The sequence below is a fragment of the Poecilia reticulata genome, chromosome 6 (genome assembly GCF_904066995.2).
Source record: "Poecilia reticulata chromosome 6, P_reticulata-male-v2, whole genome shotgun sequence".
In the NCBI taxonomy this organism is placed as follows: domain Eukaryota; kingdom Metazoa; phylum Chordata; class Actinopteri; order Cyprinodontiformes; family Poeciliidae; genus Poecilia; species Poecilia reticulata.
The window spans coordinates 5,563,280-5,582,573 of NC_088835.1; the positions used below are offsets into that span (position 1 = coordinate 5,563,280).

Consider the following 19,294-nt stretch of genomic DNA (forward strand, 5'->3'; position numbering starts at 1 on the left):
TGCCTCGATTCTTTCATTCATGGCCATTAATCCCCATGGCAACCATTCAGCTGTACAAAACACCTGGTTGGACCTAAACCCGCCTACAAACCGCAGCTCCACCTCAGAGCTGCAGTTTCCAAGCTTCGCCCTCCCATCCTACTTTTCCTCTCAGCTCCTTCAGACTAGCCAGCAGGAATTAGCAAACATTTAGTGGAGCTGCTGAGCTTATTATGGGAGCTATTTCTCAGTGTAATACTGATTAAATGTTATTTAAGGGTTAAGAAAGGAGCCGTGTTATGATGACTTCCTAAAGGTGGAATATCAGAAAGAACAGATGTTTTGTCTGAAGTATTTGCTCTCCTGCCTTCACACACATATGAATGTGAGCGACGACTCCTTCTTAATCCATCAGGTTTATTTCAACCCAATGGATTTGTTGTAGATTCTTCAGATCAAGATGTTGCTTTCTACTCTTGAATCTTGAATTTTACAGGCCTGTCAGTATTCAGGTCTGGAAGCTGTGGGGGAACTTCAACCAAAAAAAATTAGGTCAATCACAGTCAATTAATTTTTCCACATAGGGCCAGGTTAGTTTAGATACATTCTTTTCTTAATAAATGATATCAAACATTTAATAAACTGCATTTTGCATTGTCATAACTTGAAATATAGAAAGAAAAACATCTGAAAAAAAAAAGAAAATCAAAGTTTTTTCAGCCAGAGGCGTCTTCCAATTCGCAGTAAAACAGACTGCTACAGCAGGATCCTTCCTGTGCACAACCATCAACGTCTACAACTCTTTGAAGAATCTCAAGTTAATAATATTTAATTCCCCTTTGGGAGCAATAATTACTTTTGAATTGAATTGAACAGTTTCATTTTAATTCTTAAAATCCAAATTTATTTGTAAAAGAATCTGAGGATAATTTAAAAAAAAACTTCAAGCAGAAATTTCTTTCATGGTTTTATTCTTGTGTATATCCTAATTTTCAGTTTTGACTTTATTTTCTGAATAGTGTTTGAAAAGCATCAGGTTAACCTGATTGGACCCATTTGGTTTCCATCTAGCTTCGTGTGCAAACAGCCATCACCAGCTGTTAATCATTTTTAAGTGCTCTACTGCGTTTTTTCCCCTCCTTTTCATAAAAATTTCAAACAGCAGCTGTTTCGGGCCCCATCAACTCTCATTTCTTTTATTCTTTCAGAGAGACTCTGTTTAACGCGCAGTGAAGAAGAGAAACTCTGAGGATGTATTACTATTTGAAATGCTGATAATTTGCTGACAAAAAAAAAAAAGAATTAATAAAATAAACACCTCAGCAGAGTAACATTTGAAGTAAAGGCAAATTGCCCCCCAACTCTCCACCGCCACCCCAAACCTCAAATGTGGGACTTATTTATCCCACCGAACGCGGCTTCATTTCCATATAAATGTATATGACCTATAGGAGGCTTGTTTGTTGCTCAGATTCGAGGAGAGAAAGCAAACAAAAATCTCATTTCTTAGAAGGATTCTCCGTGGCAGAGTGAGCGGGCGGCCATTACGGTGCCTGGTTAGGTATTCCTCGCTCGTCTCAATATCAGATTTCGCAGGCTGCTGTCTCAGATAATGGTGTGTGTGAATATGTGTGTGTGTGTGTGTGTGTGTGTGTGTGTGTGTGTGTGTGTGTGTGTGTGTGTGTGTGTGTGTGTGTGTGTGTGTGCATGTGCATGTGTGTTTTCCTGTCAAGGCTTTCATAATACTGACTTGTGACAGCCGTCATTGTCTTTCTACTTTACTCTCTCAGGTGCCACCTTGGAGCTTTTTCATGACAGAAAGCCAAAATGGCTCATTCCCTCCAGCAGATGGAGGATGCTCTGCTGGCTAGAATGGAACCTGAGTAATGAATGAATGAATGATAAGGTGTTTGGTTTTTTTTAGGACTGAGTGAGATTTTTTTCTGCATGTAGTAAATAGCTACTGTACCATGAAATGAAGATTTCTTCTGTTTTGCTGAACAACCAGCTCACTCTGGTGTTCTCTCCTATCTTTTGCTGTCGCCGTTTTTGCGGACTAGCGAAATGCAGCATTATACCTGGTGCCTCCAATCAACTCAAATCAGAAGTTTCCAGTCCTGACGTCATCATCTGGGCTTTCCTTTGTTGTTTAAAGAGGTGGCAATCACTCTGTATGTAAACTTTTGAGTTTGACACAAATAAACAAACCTGACATGTTATTTTTCTCATTATTGTGGCATTTAGCTAATAGAAATAAGTTGGGCAATTCTAACTTACCTAAAACCAGAGAAGTTTGGTCTGATTTAACTTCAGTGGGAAAAAGAAAAGGTGAATATGTCTTCTTATTTGATGAATATAAACTTCTAGTTACCACTATATTTTTACAGAACTTCCCATCAAAAGATCAGTCCTGTAAGAAATCTGTTTAATATTATCATATCTCGGGCCAGGAGCGTTAATTTCCTATCAGAAAATCCGTTTAAGAGCGTCTGGACAATCATCTGGCCTGTAACAGCAGAACAGATGACTGACGTCTCAGCTTGTGAGCGGATTAACAAAACGATCCATCATCATCATCCATTTAGCTTCGTCCAGTGAAAAACCTTCAAATCAGCCTTCTGCATCGGCCTCAGCCCCCAACGGTCACATCTGTCATGTTGAGTAGCTCATCAAAACGTAATTAAAGATGACGATCTGTCCAGGCTTTGATTGATGCCTCGGGGTTGCAGCTTATTATTATTCTGATTAACGTTAGAATAATCTATTTTGTTAGATATGAATAACTGGCATCCAACCGTAAAGACAGGAGTTGTACAGGATAATGAGGAAGGTTGATGGAATACCTTTGCAGATTCCTTTGTTCTAAGTTTTTTTGGTTCTTTTGGCCATTTTCTGAGTTTTCAGTTCTTTTTTTTTACTTTAGTGTTTCTTCAATCTACAAATATTCAAAAAGATTAAATATCATTTGCACTGATGTGTCTCATATTCATGCAACAAGTTAACAGGAAATAAGTGTACGTGTTGAGATCTGACTAGGAACCCTGTGATTTTGATGATTGGCACTAAGCTTCACAGATCAAAGGGTTTAAAGGTTTTATATCTGCTGGAGCCTGAAAGAGACTGATAGAACATTTTAAAGGAAGGTTCTGTAAATTTATAAAACATCATCATAGCAATGGGGCACCGTTTGTAAAATTACACAATCATTTGGATTAGCCTGTCGTAGGAGAAACACATATTTTCACCATATTAGTCATTGTTACGCCCCCAAGGTCTAGGGGTCCAGGGGCGATAACATAAAATGTGCCCAGAGGAACAAATGGGGTATAAGATGATTTATTACAAGAAAGTTTTTCAAAACGATACAATTTAACCCAACTAATGCAAAACAAAAGGGGTCAACAAACTAAAGAATATTAAGTGCAAATTAAAGTTACAAAAGGATCCAAACAAGTCACTTCAAAGTAAACTCAAAATAACCCAAAATGGGAAAACAGGGAACACACAAAGGGAATGTTAAGGGGAGCACAGAGCCTCCCAAACACGAGCTTCTAGCGTGTGAAGTGAAACTAAAGCAGTCAAACTACTTAGCAGAACAAGCAGAAACAAAACAGTTCAAAATCGCCACAGCAGTTGTACAAAATAGTAAAAACAAACTGCCTAAAGCAATTGCTAACACCAAACAAAGGGGACAGCTTTACAAAACCTCTTCAAACTAGCTGCCCCTCTAGAGGAAGGATTCAGGAGCCCTTTATAGGGTGCAGGTGGGCCTCATCAACATTTGATTGACTTGAAAATCCTCTGCTGGTCCAATAGTGGAACTGCTCTCCGACAGCCTTCAGGCCAGCCAATCAGGAAGGTGTGCTCCCACAGCTGAATCTGCATAACAAAAGGAGCCTGCACAGCCTCAAGAGGCCAAGGGTCGTAACAGTCATTCATTTATAAATGTCATGGTTTCAAACTACTTACTACCAAACTAATAGCTAGCAAGCTAAAGCTATCTTGCTAAATATTAAGTTAGAAGCTAAATATTTATTTAGCCAGCTAAATAATTAGTGAACCAACTAAAAATGTAGCTCCAAACTAAGTATTTAGTTTCAAACTAAGTATTTCAAACTTAATAATTAGCTTGAAACTTAGCTAGCGAGCTAAATGTTTACCTCCACTCTAAAAATTAGCTTGCAAGCTAATAATTTGAAGCTAAATATTTATTTAGCAAGTTAAACATTAAGTTAGCTAAAAATGTACCTCTAAACTAAGTATCCAAGTAGCAAGCTAGATATTTAGTTTCATACTAAATATTTAGCTAATTATTTAAATTGGAGATAAATATGAATATGTAAACTAAATATTTAGGTTTCTAATTAAACATTTACTTACATTTATAAATGAATGAATGAAATTGTGAAAATATCAATCTGAAAAATGAACTCCCATTTTTTTTTTCTTTCATGACTGGCTATATAAACTAAACTATCGCTGTTCATTTTTGACTGTAATTTTACAAATGGCTGACCATATGCTCCTTTCCCTCTAGTCTACAGATGTCAGATCACACTAATCTGTTTTCCTTCAGAAGCTCTGCTTTCTAGCTACCATGGTTAATGATGTAACCAGCTATTCTATTCTATTCTATTGAAGATACCACTGTTACCACCAGACATTCTGGTACTACAGATTTTCTTACAACTATTATTTTAGTTTTGCTTCAACTGCCTTACCACCATCCTTCTAGCACCATCATTTAGCTGACCTTCTCATTAAAGTGAATCATATTTTCACAGATTCTTATCTTTAATATTCTGTGGCAATAAAAGCCCAGAGCTAAAAAGGAGCTGAAACAAAAACCAATACTATTCCCACTTACATCACTTCTCTTTATTTCCCAGCAGTCACAGCTGTGGTCATGAGGTTGCTGTGGAAGTCCGTGGACAAGATGAGGTGTTTGAGAAAACGATCCACGCTCCCCGTCCTCACCTTCCTGCTCACCGCGCTGCTCTTTTTCAACCTTTACATGAATGATGGTTACGTCCTGGTACGAGTCTCAATTTGGAATCTAGCGTCTAAAACCTCTGCCAGTGCCATTCCTTGTTGATCTTTTGGGTTTTTTTGTGCTTTAGGAAGGTGAAAAGAGACAGCTGGGGGAGACGTTGATTCATCCTTCAAGCTCTGACAGATATGTGCACACATTCAAAGATTTGTCCAATTTCTCTGGGAGTATCAATGTGACGTATCGCTACCTTGCCGGAATTCCACTTTCAAGAAAAAGTAAGCAATATGCCAGGCATGCAGTTGAAACCAGATATTTACAGAAATCATATAAAACCATTTATAACTTTCTTCAAAGCCGGAGGTTTTAAATATATTTCCTCACTACTTGGCAGAATTGCCTTTTAAACCATATGACTTCATTCAAATGTTTTGGATCTATGTTAACAAGAATCTCAAAGTATTTTCCTGGAATTTTGACCCACTGCTGTAACTCAGTTGGGTTTTTTCTCCAAATGTAGCAGTGGCAATTATAGACAAACACTTAGATTAAAGGACATGTCTCCAAAAGTTAAGGCCTATGTTCTTATTACAATGTATTTTCATAAAGTTTGTGGAAATATCTGGTGTCAACTGTATATCATCTTGAATATGTTTGTTGCTAACTTGAGGGTAAACATTTTATTTGTGAGATAAGACTGATTTCATTTCAGAGTATCTTACCATTGGGTTGGCATCTGTCAAGAGAAAAAAGGGAAGCTACCTGCTGGAGACGATCAAATCCATCTTTGACCAGTCCAGCTACGAGGAGCTGAAAGAGATTGTGGTTGTGGTCCATCTGGCAGACTTTGACTTGATCTGGTGTGAGAATGTGGTGCAGGAAATCACCAGAAAGTTCGCTCACCACATCATAGCCGGCCGCCTCCTGGTCATCCAGGCCCCAGAGGAGTTCTACCCTTCTCTGGACGGCTTGAAGAGGAACTACAACGACCCAGAGGACAGAGTCCGTTTCCGCTCCAAGCAGAACGTCGACTACGCTTTCCTCCTGAACTTCTGCACGAACCTGTCGCACTTCTACATGATGCTGGAGGATGACGTGCGCTGCTCCCGGAACTTCCTGACGGCGCTGAAGAAGGTGATAACCTCCAGAGAAGGCTCCTACTGGGTGATGATGGAGTTCTCCAAGCTGGGCTACATCGGGAAGCTGTACCACTCCAGAGACCTACCCCGACTGGCTCACTTCCTTCTCATGTTCTACCAGGAAATGCCTTGCGATTGGCTCCTCATCCACTTCCGGGGCCTACTGGCTCAAAAGGACGTGATCCGCTTCAAGCCCTCGCTGTTCCAGCACATGGGCTACTACTCGTCCTACAAAGGTGTGGAGAACAAACTGAAGGACGACGACTTTGAGGAAGACTCCATAGACATCCCAGACAACCCCCCGGCCGGCATTTACACCAACATAAACGTCTTTGAGAACTACGATGCCACCAAGGCGTACAGCAGTATAGTTGATGAGTATTTCTGGGGGAAACCTCCCTGCACCGGAGACTTTTTCATCATAATCTTCAACAAATCAACAAAAATTAGCAGAATCAAAATAGTGACAGGGACGGAGGATCGGCAAAACGACATCCTTCACCACGGAGCTCTGGAAGTAGGCCAGAAGTCTGTGGAGACCAAACAGGGAAGACAGTGTACAGCCTACATCACATTAGGAGAGTTTAAAGTGGGAAACATTGAGATTAATGATGTGGACCACAAGATTGGCTTTGACATCGAATGTGTCAGAATAGTTGTCACGGCTAGTCAGAAAGAATGGCTCATCATCAGAACTATCAGCCTCTGGACCACACCGCCTGTTGGTCAGTTAAAGTAGGGACGTTGAGGTCATTCTGTACTTTTTAGTTTGATACAAGTTCATTTTGGACTTTTACTGTGCTGTAAATTTAAACCAATCCATATTTTCATGGGTTGCTTAAAGATTTGTATATTTTCATTGTGATGCATCAACAACAGAACTGCTGTGTACATAAGGTCATTTGTAATACAATGTTCATTTTCTGAGGATCTATTTATAAAAAATATTTACACATTGCTGGAACTGTCTGGCTTTTTTTTAAGTCTTGCTAGTAATTTTAAGTTAGATCATAGATCTTTAAGTTCTCAAAAGTGTAAGACCTTACTTTAAAGAACAGTTATTTCCCAAAGTTAAAGGTTTTTTCAGCGTTTGCTTTGTCCTTTACTGCCATCTGGTGGTACATTACAAAACTCAGAGATACTTTTTAAATCAACATGTTTATATATTATATTATATTATATTATATTATATTATATTATATTATATTATATTATATTATATTATACCAAAAGAACATGCAAACTCCATGAGGAAAAACATTCTATCAACCGGTCTATCAGATATGATCTTAAATAGTCTTTGGTTGTACCATTACACAATGTATAAAGAATTAAGGGATTTAAATACTATTTACATTTATGTAAATTAGTTTTTTTATAATGTCATAGAAATACAAATACAAATAATAATAATAATAATAATAATAATAATAATAATAATAATAATAATAATAATAATTTTTATTATTATAATAAAATTCTAGTAAAATAACGTTAAGGGGACTAAGAGGAATGAATACGTTTGTGCGGCACTAGATAACTTCACTAGGGTTACATTTTAATCATATTTTCTCTCTCTCTTTTTTTTTTTTTACTCCTACTTACAAACGGTTGCGGCAGGAAACAAATGAGACCACAACTGCCTGAAACGACTTCCGACAATTTACTTACAATTCAACGGGTTAAACCACATGAACAAGGAGGTAAATTATGAACAAATACTGAAAACCTTCGAACAGAAATGACCCAATTCACCTGAGGCGAACAACGAAGTGACGGTGATTGCGTCATCAAGCCGCGCCGCTGCGTGTTGTTGTGTTTGTCAAAGCAAGTTCTCAGCGAAGGCATCAACGGAACACTCAACTTTTTGGACTAAAAGTGTGGTGAGTTTGAATAACGTAATATTCTCCGTCATAATTTCCTATATGGTGACAGCGTTTCTTGTTCGTTGCTAGCATGTAGCCGACTCGCTAAGGTTTTTCAGCAGAGCTGCTGCTTTTTGCTAGCTGATAGCTTATCAGTAGAACTTCGAATTTGAACTGTGCTTCGGTTCAGTTGAGTTTGGTCCGAAATGAATGTTTTAAAAATGATAAAAATTGGAACTGGTTAGCTGGAGCTGAGTTCGCTTTGTAGCTTATTTGGTTTCAAATGGTTCTCAGTTGGCCAGCAGTATGTATACAACGGTCCATTAACATATTGATAGTAATAAAATTTTATTTTTTTAACATAGGCGTTTATTTACAACAACCGCTTAAAAATACATGTGTTGGTAAAGTTTTAGATAAACTATGCAATCTTATTTACCATGGGGCTGCGTAGTATTGGAAAATCTGCCAGCTGAAATATTGCTGAATGCCATTGCATAAAATGTTGGTACATTATCTACATTTCAGTCATTCTTCGCCTTCTCAGCTGTTATTACGATATTAGTGACACGATAGACTTTAGTTTCTGGGCTAGGCCATCTTATCACGTGCGTCAGGTGTAAGCTCCATCCATTTGAGTAACTCTTCATTCCAACAAAATCCTTTGTTACACGCTGACATTATGATTTTATAATATTGGTTCATTGTGCAACCCTAATTTGTTGGATACAGTACTGTCGGTGTTTTCATGTCCTGAATGTTTTTGTACAGCCACACTAAAGGTGTTTGCAACAAACCACACAACTAAGTAATTACACACACCTATTGTCCTCTCTCGGCCTCTCAGCTGTAAATATTGAAACTATTCAGGATTTCTGGGCTGTTAGGTTTACTAGACATAGAACAAGATATGATTACTACAAGTCTGAGTATCTGTTAGTGTTTTGTATATAATTCGGGGTTTCCCCCAGTGTATTATAAGCCTGGTGGCCCACCAGGCTTTACTTGTGCCCCCACTAGTCTAAGCATTGCTTGTTTATTTAAGTTTTTTAACAATGTTTACATGTTTTAAGATGTTATAGTTGGTGTTCAGGTATTAATCTTCCAATCTTTCAATAATACATAATTATCAAGTGATATTTTCAAATTTCCTGTCAACTTTAAACATTTTTAAAATCAAAAACATGACGGGCCGCTGGATGAATGACTGTCCTAGCACCCAACCAGCAGGCTTAGCAAGTTTTCTGGGGCAAACCTTGTAATTTGATATAAATATCTATAATATGATCTAAATATTATTTTTCTAAAACTGAAAAGCAACCGATATTCCAGTATTAGATGTTCTTGTATCATATTATTCAAAGGTGCTTGTAGCAGTCTGTGTTGCAGCAAATCTGAAGAAGCTTCTGCTTGAAGACACTCGTTGTAAGGCAGTCTCATAAAGAAGCTCAGGGTTATCCACGATGTTCTTGATTTTATGAGAAATCCTCCTTTGCACCGTCATCTCCAGAGGTTACACAGTCGTCCACACACACACACACACACACACACACACACACACACACACACACACACACACACACACACTCCTTCAGTCTCACCCTTATCCTGGATAAGGTTGATAGAGCAATCACACGTCTCTATGGTCGTCATAGAGACGGGTGATTGCTGGGGCCTCCACCTGTGTTTCTGACAAAGCAGATCAGAATAAGAATATAAATAAGCCTGTCAGAATAAGCAATGACTCAATTAGTCGCACGATAAATAAAAATGAGCTCCATCATTTCTATTCTGATAATTCATATATTTTTAAGGGAAATTTTGTTCACCGAGACTTTATGATCCATTTTATTTCTGGTGTGGGTTGCAAGCGCTTTTTATTTCAATGTTTTTTCTTATCTTTGGTTGTTATGTTTTATTTTGGATAGCTAAAATATCTTCCAGTTCCTGTGTGGAATGTTCTGCACAAAATTAAGTTTATTGAGAGGGTGAACTAGCTTTATTATGCCTTTATCAATAAATGACTTGAAAATGGTCTCAAAACAACAATATTGCAACAATCACCAGGACAATTTATTGTAAAATTTGTTATTGTGACAGACATAAATATAAAAACAGAAAACAAATGCCTCATGAATTGAGTAAATTACATCTTCTTAAAGTCCAGAATATCATTCAGTTTTTGTTTTTATGCTCTATAGATTATTAAAATTTTAGCCAGCTGACTTTTGCTGATTTATTAGTCGGTCTCTATATTTTGTTCTAACTTGCTAGCAGTCAGCTCCTCAACTGACATGCCACTAGTGACTGGCAGTTGTAGTTTTAAAACCCAATTGTATACATTTTTCATTTAATTTCATTCAATGTGTAGTTTCACAGGACCAATAATATGAGATTCAACTGTTAGGCTAGAGGTGGTACGTTTTCAGCCTCCTCACTACGACTGTTCATGTTTATCACAAATATTTCAAAACAACTGAATCTGACCTTCCTGTAAGTACAGGAAGTGTGTGGCTGCAGGCTGCAGTGTGAACGCAGCCTTAGGGAGCATTTGATCTGTTTTAACAAGCTCGTTTTGCCAGCAGGTACTGCAGAACTGAATGAAGTGCTGCCCCCTGCTGGACAGTAAAGTGCTGCTGCTGCTTCCAGGATGGGCCAGCAAATCTCAGGTCAGATAAACCATCTGCCTGAGAAGCTGGTGAAACATGCTGGACTGGTCCGAGAGAGCGGCTACCTGACCTACGAGGAGTTCCTGGGCAGAGTGGCTGAGCTTAATGACGTGTGAGTGTCGGCACTGGCTCTGTCGTTTCTCTGGACATACTAATAATGCTATGTGGACGTTAGTCCGCAAACAGGAAGCAAGATTTTGACACTTTATTTTCAGTTCTTAAAATGTAAAAAAGCCATGAAGCAGATCAATGGGGGGGGAGTGAGAAAATGACTCAAGATTTTAATGTTTCATTTAGTTTTTCCACTCAGACAAGCATTAGCAGCTGAAATGTTAACAAACTAATCAAGGAGGCCTACTCTGGTAGTCTGATGCAACGGTGTATCAGACTACATTTCCACCAAAAAAGCTCAAATACTGAAGTTAATGTAAAAAATATTCTAGTTTCAAAAGTCGAAAACTTTTTGTGTCTTCTATAAAATTTCTGATCTCAGTTTCTCAAAATGCTAGACACCAGTTCGACCTGAGCCTGGGTGTCGAGTTCAAGGCGGACTCCTCTCTAAGAAACAAAATTCTGTCATTTTCAGCACACATTTACATCAGTGACAGCCGACTTTGGCACTTCGGATGAAGTTTGTCGGAAAGTCTTCAGGCCGAATCTGTTTTATAGGTGTACGATGTTTTCTCTCCTCTCAGGACGGCCAAGCTAGCTGTCGGGCAGCAGAAGCACCTTCTGTTTGAAGTCCAGCCCGGTTCTGATGCCTCGGCCTTATGGAAGGTGGCCGTCCGGATCGTCTGCACCAAGGTGACATCCGGAGTAGCGCTGGTCCACATTCCACTGTTTGAATTCAAACTTATTTCACAAAGGACGCCACACCAAACAATGCTACATGCTAAAAACAGAGCAACCGTTGTTTTCTTGCAACAGGCTAATTTTACAAACCCAGTCCTTTGTTGAACCTTTTTATTTCTAAAGAAATTAAAGTGGAAGATTTCCGTCACATATGCTCAGTTACTGTGACTATTAACAAAAAGAAAAAGATGAAAGTGCATCTTCGAGAGAAACGAATTCTCCACAACTGTTTTATCAGAACACATCGGATCGCTGTAGAACTATGGAGATAGAATATGTAGATCAGGGGTGCCCAATACGTCGATCGCGATCGACCGGTCGATCGCGGAAAGGTTTTGAGTCGATCTCGGCAGGTGACTGAGTCCAGCACTTCCTCTTCTGACAGCCTGATCAAAAATATTCACTAAGATCCAAAACGTTTGTTGCTTCATTAAAAAAAGAATAATTATAAAAAGTCAACGAAACATGTTAAAATTAATAATCTCAGTAATTATTGTTTCAACAAGGTGTTGCGCAATCCAGTGCGTTTCGGTTCCATTAACAAAAAAAGAGAAAAAAAGGCGACTCACAGACCGACTGACGAGCAGAGCAGGAGTTTAATTAGCTACTCAACCACCGCTGTGTTCATGAGAGGCTTATTAATAATCGAGAAATAAATATCAAGCCTAGAAACCTGATATCGTAACGGACTGAATGTTGTGTTTTTAATGTAATCTTTGCTCAGGCGGTTACCACGGCAACGAGTGTGCTTAAACGACAGAGAGAGAGAGAGAGAGAGAGAGAGGGTAGGAGGGGTTTTGAGTTGATGTCTTTTCGGATTGTTTTGCCTTTGTTTACCTTTGCTGTGGCTCATTACACCTGCTGTAGTTTCTGAACGTTCAATAAACGTTCAGAAATGTTTATTGACTAATTACCTAGTTCTTTGTGAGCATACGTCACAACATCAAATAGGACAAACCTCCTATCAGTCTGTAGTTTCTCATACTGAGGTCATCAAACCAAATTTCAGGTCTACCATGACTGACTGACACCTGCTGGCCTCAGGTTTGCAACCAGCTTCTGACTGAGAAACCAGTAAGCTGCTCCCAGTGTCAGAATGTCACTGAGGAAGAAACTGGATTAGGTTTTATGTCACTTTATTATTTCTGCTATAACTGATATATATTTGCATACAAAATAAGTCAATAGAGTTTAATTTGCAATTTTTATGTCATGAGGTAGATCTCAGGCGGCTGGTGAGAGAAAAAGTAGATCTTGGTCTCAAAAAGTTTGGGCACCCCTGATGTAGATCATCCAGTAGGACATTGTGCATGTTTTAGTTTCTTGTTGTTTTTTTTTATTCTATTTAGAATTTGTCCCCAAATTTTTATTCTATTTGTTGAATTCGTCCCCAAAGTTTAGAAGAACAAACAAAATGTCTCCACTTTCAAAAATATTAAGAACGCACCAATAAATTGGCCTTGATCTCCTTAACCTTTGTGTGTGATGGACGATCTGGTTTGAATTTGTCGACTCTCAGATAAACAAGGAGAGCGGAGTGGTGGAGGCGTCTCGCATCATGAACCTGTATCAGTTCATCCAGCTGTACCGGGACATCACCAGCCAGGCGGCTGAGGTTCTGTCAGCAGAGGGCGCCGTCAGGGGCTCGTCCGCCCAGCTGCCCTCCACCGACTCCTGCCAGGCCAGCATGTGGATGGGGAGGTCAGTACACAGGAAGTGGCTCTTTTTCAGCAGGGAGCTTTCACATTTTTAATTAGTAGGAAAAAAATAAGTTTAAAACCATATGTCGTTTCCTTTGAAGTGTTCTAAAGTTATAAATAGTTTTGCAAGGCGCTGTAGAGCTAAAGTGGTGTGTTTTATTGAGTGCAGGGTGAAGCAGCTGACCGACCAGGAGGAGTGCTGCATCTGCATGGACGGAAAGGCCGACCTCATCCTGCCCTGCGCTCACAGCTTCTGTCAGAAATGCATCGACAAATGGTGAAGCTTGCTTAATTTATTTTACTCACACGCAAGAACAATAAGGTTAAAAAAAGCAACACTGAGGCGGTGCACTTTTACAAACTTTTTTTTTTTCTCCTTTTAATCTTTAATACAGAGTCAGAATAAAAGACGTTCCCAAACGGGTCCCTGAGGAGCCCCACAAACTAATGTAGTTCTGCTAGCAGTGTCAGGGTTTCCCCCAGAAAACCTGGTGGTTGGGGTGTTGGGTCAGTCATTCATTCAGCAGCCTGCCGTGTTTTTGAGTTAAAAAATGTTTAAAGTTGACAGGAAATTTGAAAATATCACTTGATAATTATGTGTTATTGGAAGATTAATGCCTGAATACTGACTATTAATTCTTAAAAAAATGCAAACCTTTAAAAAGAAAAAAAAAACTAGAATAAATTATCAATACTTAGCCTGGTGGGGGCACAAGTAAAGCCTGGTAGACCGCCAGGCCTATAGTACACTGGAGCAGTGTGACTGCTGATATAAAGGCATTGTTTATGCCGTAGTCATCTATGGTGGCTTCTCGTTGACATCGCGTGGCATTTTCTGCGTTGCCAGGAGCGGCCGCAGCCGGAACTGTCCCATCTGCCGGCTGCAGGTGACGGCTGCCAACGACTCCTGGGTGATGTCAGACTTTCCCTCGGAGGACGAAGTGGTCAGCTACATCCTGAACCTGGCCGATGAGGCGGGCCACCCACACCGGCCTTAACACACCACGCAGAGTAAGGGAGGCCTAGCCCTTCACCTGATTAAACACACAGTGACACTTTGACTGGGAGATCTTCATGTTCCACGTAAACAGCAACCAGTCGGGTCTTATTTGTGTTTAAACGGCAGACACCAAGTTACTGTTCAAGACCTCAAATTCCCAGAATGCACTTGGCAGCCTGAGTATTCCTCCCTGTGTTCTGTGTTGTTCCAAACCGGACTGTGCTCCATAACACACACACACACACACACACACACACACACACACACACGCATACATACAGCTCTGGTGAGAAGTTCACATGTACCCGTCATCAGCATGAATCATTTTGGGCTTTTAATGACGAATCTGAACTGGTTCAAATATACATTCAGATACAATTCATATGAATTCATATTCAAGAATAGTTTGTGGATCCTAAGGGGAAATTAAAGGTGCAGTACTATGTAAAATGTACCTTTTTTGAGCATTACATCATGTCATGTCGTCATGTTATTTTTTTCATTAAAAATGTACCTGGAGTGTTAACTTGATTCTTCTATGCACATTTGGTTGCCATGGAGATTCAATGATTTCTCATTCAGCTGTGCAAAACGCCTGGGTGGACCTAGCCCCGCCTTCGAAGACACAGCTCCTCCCCAGAGCTGCAGTTTAAAAGCTTCCGAGCTTCTGCCTCACAGAGCAGCCCTCCACTCAGATCCTTCAGACTAGCCAGCAGCAATTAGGCACCTGGTGGAACTGAGCATCTGCTGAGCAACTTCTCAATGAAATGCTGGTAAAGGGTTAATAGAGGAGCCATGTTGGGATGACTTCCTGAGGGCGGAGTTTCAGAAAAAGTGGGAACTTTCTTTTAAGTCGTATTTGATATTTTTGTCAATTTTATAACAACTGAAGTTAACATAGTTACTTGATGTGGCTAGAAAATACATAATACTGTCACTTTAAGATTCTTCATAGAGTAGATGTAGATGTGATGTCTGTGGGCAGAAAAGATCTCCGGCTTTTCAACAATTTTCAGAAAACAGTAAAAACCAAACAAGACTCTCACTGTGCAAGAAATTTCTATTTATCTGCAATTTGGATAAAATTGTTAAAACATCCATGCAGATCTGGAAAAAAAAGTTAACTTTACCAGCCTTTAGAGACCTACAGTACTGTAAGGATATTCAATTCAATTAAAAATATTACTTTATTGATCCTAAGGTGAAATTAAATACATATATTGTTGCATTTTAGGCAATAAAATCTATTTTCTTATGTAAAAAATAAATGTAATTATTTATTTGCATGCTTTAATGTATTTCTAAAGGCTTAACTAAAATCATACATTGCAGCCCTTAATCAACAGAAATATTTTGTATTTTGTTGACCTTATTCAGCTCCTGTATGTTTTTTTTCTTTTGTTTTTCTCGCCAGTCGATCTCCAATCTTTAAAAAGTCTGACCTACCAATTCCGATTTTGGACGATTTTTTTTTTGTCTGAGAAGTTGCTAAATGTAGCGAGAGAAGTTGCTAAGCAATGGGAGAAAGACCTAAAAGCCCAAAATGAATGACATTCATGCTTGCGTCAGGTCCTGTTTTCTATTTTCCTGCTGAATTGTAATAGTTTGGGCCGAGTTAGCTGAGCTGTAGCGCCACTGAAACCAGAACTGACAGAAACCTGATGTTGCCTCTAAAACAGGTGGTAATATTTGGGAGCATAAATGTGAGTTGGAAAGTGATATTGTTCCAACACTGTGTTGGAATGACTTGGATTAAACCACTTTGATTGCTGAGTCTGGAGGCCCTGTGGCAGATCGTCCTTCTGGAAGCCATTAACTGTTAAATAAGTCGCAAAAAAAAAGAAGATAATCTTGGTTTTCCCATTTCTTCCCCCCCGCAAATCAAAATCAGACACATTCCTGTTTTCTGAACTTCCAAAGAAAAGTGATCTAGTCAAATTTCTTTCCCATCTGCATGTTTGTTCCCCACTCGGTCCCAAATGAGCTCTGGGATGTGAAGCTGTGAAGGGACATGATTCAGATTTTCCTTCAAAAAGTGTTTTGAACGAATTGGTTCGAACTTTAATAGAAGGAGTTGGCTAACATGACAGCTTTTCTCACTCGGATTCAATCCTACTTTGCTTTCTAAGATGTTCTTGCTTTTTTCATTGTACTTATGTGTGTACATAGAAAGATGTACTCTATATTATTGTATAAAAATAAATGAATTCTCATCTCTATAAATATGTTTGCATGAGTAAATCTGCTGTTTTCTCATGTCTGCTGTTACCAAGTTTCCTTTGAGGCAGAAATTCATTGAGTTCTGTTAGAGTATTTCTGAGTGATTCTGCTCTCTGGTTAATTAACTGTGATTTATGTGTAGAACACCAGACCTCAGCTTCAAAAATTAAAACCATACTATGATGGCGTGTCATTGTAGATAGGGTGGAAAATAGAGAGTAAATTAAACTCAGAAACTTTCTCGAGAAAGTGAGCAAATTCCTCAGTTTGAAAGTTCAAAGTTTGCTTGAAAAAACTCAGATTTTGACGTTAATAAATCTTAAAGGAAAAAAAACTTGGAAATTTCTGAACTCTGAATGTTTCAAAGTTTGTTTTTTTTAAGGAAATTTGCCACTTTTCAAGCTCAAATTTCCACGTTTTTTTCTGAAATATTTCTGAAATTACTCTCAACAAATTCAGCAAACGTTCAACTTTAAACTCAGAAATTTGTAACGTTTTTTTTTCTACAAAATTTCTGATTGGCAAAAATGTACTCCTCCTTTTTCCCCCGTCTGCAGTGGCCCTAATACTCCATTGTATCAAGTTAAGTCTAGTTTTTAATATAGTACTGTCTGTTTCAATACTCACTTTAAGAACACATTAAAAAACCCATTCTAAAACATTACCATAATAATACTTAGGGTATTGAGTATTATTACCAAAAACCATTCTTTAAACGTTGTTTAAACAATGTTTTATGTTTAAACATAGTCATGAACTAAACACGTATCTCTTTTCAAAGCTGACTTTTATTATTATTTTCTAGTTTTATTGCTCAGCACAACACTCGCATATTTCCTGATACATGATAGCTCTCATTGTGAAGTATATATATTCAGTAAGATATTTATATTTCACAAAGATTTTAATGAATTCTGTGTTGAGATGAATTTGTAAGAATTTTTTGATGGTGAGTTTTTGATTTGATCACTGAGCTTTTGTTCTTTTAATGTTCTCCTAAATTATAAACTTTTTTATATTTCTGTTTTATTTTGTTTTCTGAATGTTGAATAAAGTTAATTCAATGCATTTAATAACTTTAGTTTGCACATATCTGACACTTGATTTTAGATACTTCTCTATTTTTTTGTATTTTCAAATTAAGGTTGTAGCATTAACTGTAATTCCACTAACTGAAGTACTTTTTTTTGCTGGAGGTCTTTCAGTCATATTGCTGTATGTTTGGATGTGGATGTAATGAAATCGAAGCCTTGTTAATGTACTGTTAATAAAGAAGCTCGACTTTGCACATAAGCACTCCGTCACCTTGCGTATTTACTTAGTCATATTCTTTATCTGCGAATAGCTAAAAAGTCTTACATTTATGTAGGTAAAATTAATGGCCAAAAATTATTTTTTCAGGTTTGAATTTTCCTCAGGCAAAAGTCTTGAGCCGCGCGCAGACATCTACATTGGGTTCTGTAACTCGAGACGGCTTGCGGCTACTGCTAGCTACCTGCTAATTTAACTTTACTAGCAGGTACCGCTAGCTAGCTGCTAATTTACCTTTACTAGCATGTACCGCTAGCTAGCTGCTAATTTACCTTTACTAGCATGTACCGCTAGCTAGCTGCTAATTTACCTTTACTGGCTAACTAGCATTTTTGTACCTGTAGTGGGGAAGAGCAGATTTATCGCCTGCTGGCAACTTCTGCCGCCAACAGAAGCATTGGTGACAGAAGTGAAAACCTGTTTTCTTTAAACTCAATTGTCATTTTTCAAACTCGCATATTAAACATTCTCATCTGTTTTACAGCCTTTATTTAAGTTGTGGAAAAACAGAAATTAGACATTTTTAAAAAGAATTATCTAATCAATTTTAACTAATGTTTTCATACTCTGTAAATCTTAAGTCTTTAGTAAAATCCTTGCAACAGCATAAAATCATTATTAATACTTTGATAAAAAGTGACATTTCCCTCAATGAAATTCATAATCATACAGACGAGTTGCTGTATGATAATTGCACGAATGTACTCAAAAACTAAACATAAAAACCTACCCAGATCAAAAGAGGCACATAAATGGAGATATCTGTGCTGGTTTCAATCCAGTCTCCAGACACACTACATACATTCTTTTTTTGTTTTTTACCTACCCCCAACATTATGAGAAAAAAGTGGGGAAAAAAACCCCAATAAACTGAATTAAAAAAATATAAAAAATCTGCCACCTAGTCGGTGTCCTGTCGTCTGAAGACGCAGCCCAGGCATTTGAGTTGGACCCGTCGGGTCTACAACTCGGCTGGGTTCAGAGCGCTCTCCGTCTTCACGGCGTCCACCAGGAAGCTGAGTTCGTTACACAGAGTCTCGTGGCGGTACGCCATGCGGATCTGGGCCACGTTGGTCCGCCGGATGTCGTTGCCTTCTGGTCCGTCTTGAAGGTAGTTGGAGCCGAGAAAATGTTTCTTCTCCTGTGGGTTTAAAACATGCAGCCCATGAGTGAAGGAACATTCATGGTACAAAGTTTTGTTAAGAGGAATCACGAGTCAGGTCAGCGATCTGGACATAAACTACAGGTTCATATCGATACAGAGACTGTATCGGTATCGGATCGATGCTCGCATGGTAAGATCAATACTTTAGTCTCAGATTCACTCTTGAAGTTTTATTTTTGGTATTCTAGTTTCTTAACTCTAACAAAAAAAGTATTTATATTTGCTCTAAAATGATAATTATTTTGACTTTGTTTTTTTTCCAGAAAAGATGCACAATTTAAAAAAATTGTGCACAATTTAAAAAAATATTTTTTTTAATTGTTTTTTATTGTGAAAATGTGTTTTGTCCAAATTGTTTCTTTTTACTTAGTAAAAATTTTTTAAAGCAAAAACATTGGAAAGTC

The 19,294-nt window shown here is 38.4% G+C and overlaps 3 protein-coding genes across 9 annotated transcripts in view; 2 read left to right on the plus strand and 1 right to left on the minus strand.

Annotated features, from left to right (window-relative positions):
- LOC103465731 (alpha-1,3-mannosyl-glycoprotein 4-beta-N-acetylglucosaminyltransferase C-like) overlaps positions 1-7,066 on the plus strand; it is a 50,078-nt gene extending 43,012 nt beyond the window's left edge. For 2 of the 3 annotated variants that reach the window (XM_008410842.3, XM_008410841.3), the window contains exons 3-5: positions 4,869-5,014; positions 5,100-5,247; positions 5,682-7,066. In XM_008410842.3, coding sequence (XP_008409064.2) covers positions 4,886-5,014; positions 5,100-5,247; positions 5,682-6,847 — 1,443 coding nt within the window. In that variant the 5' untranslated portion in view covers positions 4,869-4,885 and the 3' untranslated portion in view covers positions 6,848-7,066. The remainder of the gene's footprint in view (positions 1-4,868; positions 5,015-5,099; positions 5,248-5,681) is intronic. The other variant, XM_081607710.1, reaches the window with a different exon arrangement.
- Positions 7,067-7,678: 612 nt separating this feature from the next.
- On the plus strand, positions 7,679-14,255 carry rnf141 (ring finger protein 141). Of its 2 annotated transcripts, none has more exons than XM_008410839.3 (6): positions 7,679-7,991; positions 10,556-10,754; positions 11,338-11,446; positions 13,014-13,195; positions 13,364-13,471; positions 14,042-14,255. In XM_008410839.3, the coding sequence occupies exons 2-6, from the start codon at positions 10,624-10,626 to the stop codon at positions 14,190-14,192; spliced, it is 681 nt and encodes a 226-aa protein (XP_008409061.1). In that variant the 5' UTR covers positions 7,679-7,991; positions 10,556-10,623; the 3' UTR covers positions 14,193-14,255. The 2 variants fall into 2 exon arrangements, with proteins under 2 accessions (XP_008409061.1, XP_008409060.1); XM_008410838.3 differs by having other exon boundaries at positions 7,682-7,991; positions 10,559-10,754.
- Positions 14,256-15,695: 1,440 nt separating this feature from the next.
- Positions 15,696-19,294, minus strand: part of ampd3b (adenosine monophosphate deaminase 3b) — a 30,353-nt gene continuing 26,754 nt past the window's right edge. For all 4 annotated transcript variants that reach the window (XM_081607706.1, XM_081607705.1, XM_081607708.1 and 1 more), the window contains one exon: positions 15,696-18,866. In XM_081607706.1, coding sequence (XP_081463832.1) covers positions 18,687-18,866 — 180 coding nt within the window. In that variant the 3' untranslated portion in view covers positions 15,696-18,686. The remainder of the gene's footprint in view (positions 18,867-19,294) is intronic.

Bases quoted from the DNA above. Each gene is read 5' to 3' on its own strand.
- rnf141 (XM_008410839.3), top strand. From the start codon at position 10,624: ATGGGCCAGCAAATCTCAGGTCAGATAAACCATCTGCCTGAGAAGCTG. The intron at 10,755-11,337 runs GTGAGTGTCGGC...CTCTCCTCTCAG, and splicing joins GTGGCTGAGCTTAATGACGT to GACGGCCAAGCTAGCTGTCG. The intron at 13,196-13,363 runs GTCAGTACACAG...TATTGAGTGCAG, and splicing joins GCCAGCATGTGGATGGGGAG to GGTGAAGCAGCTGACCGACC.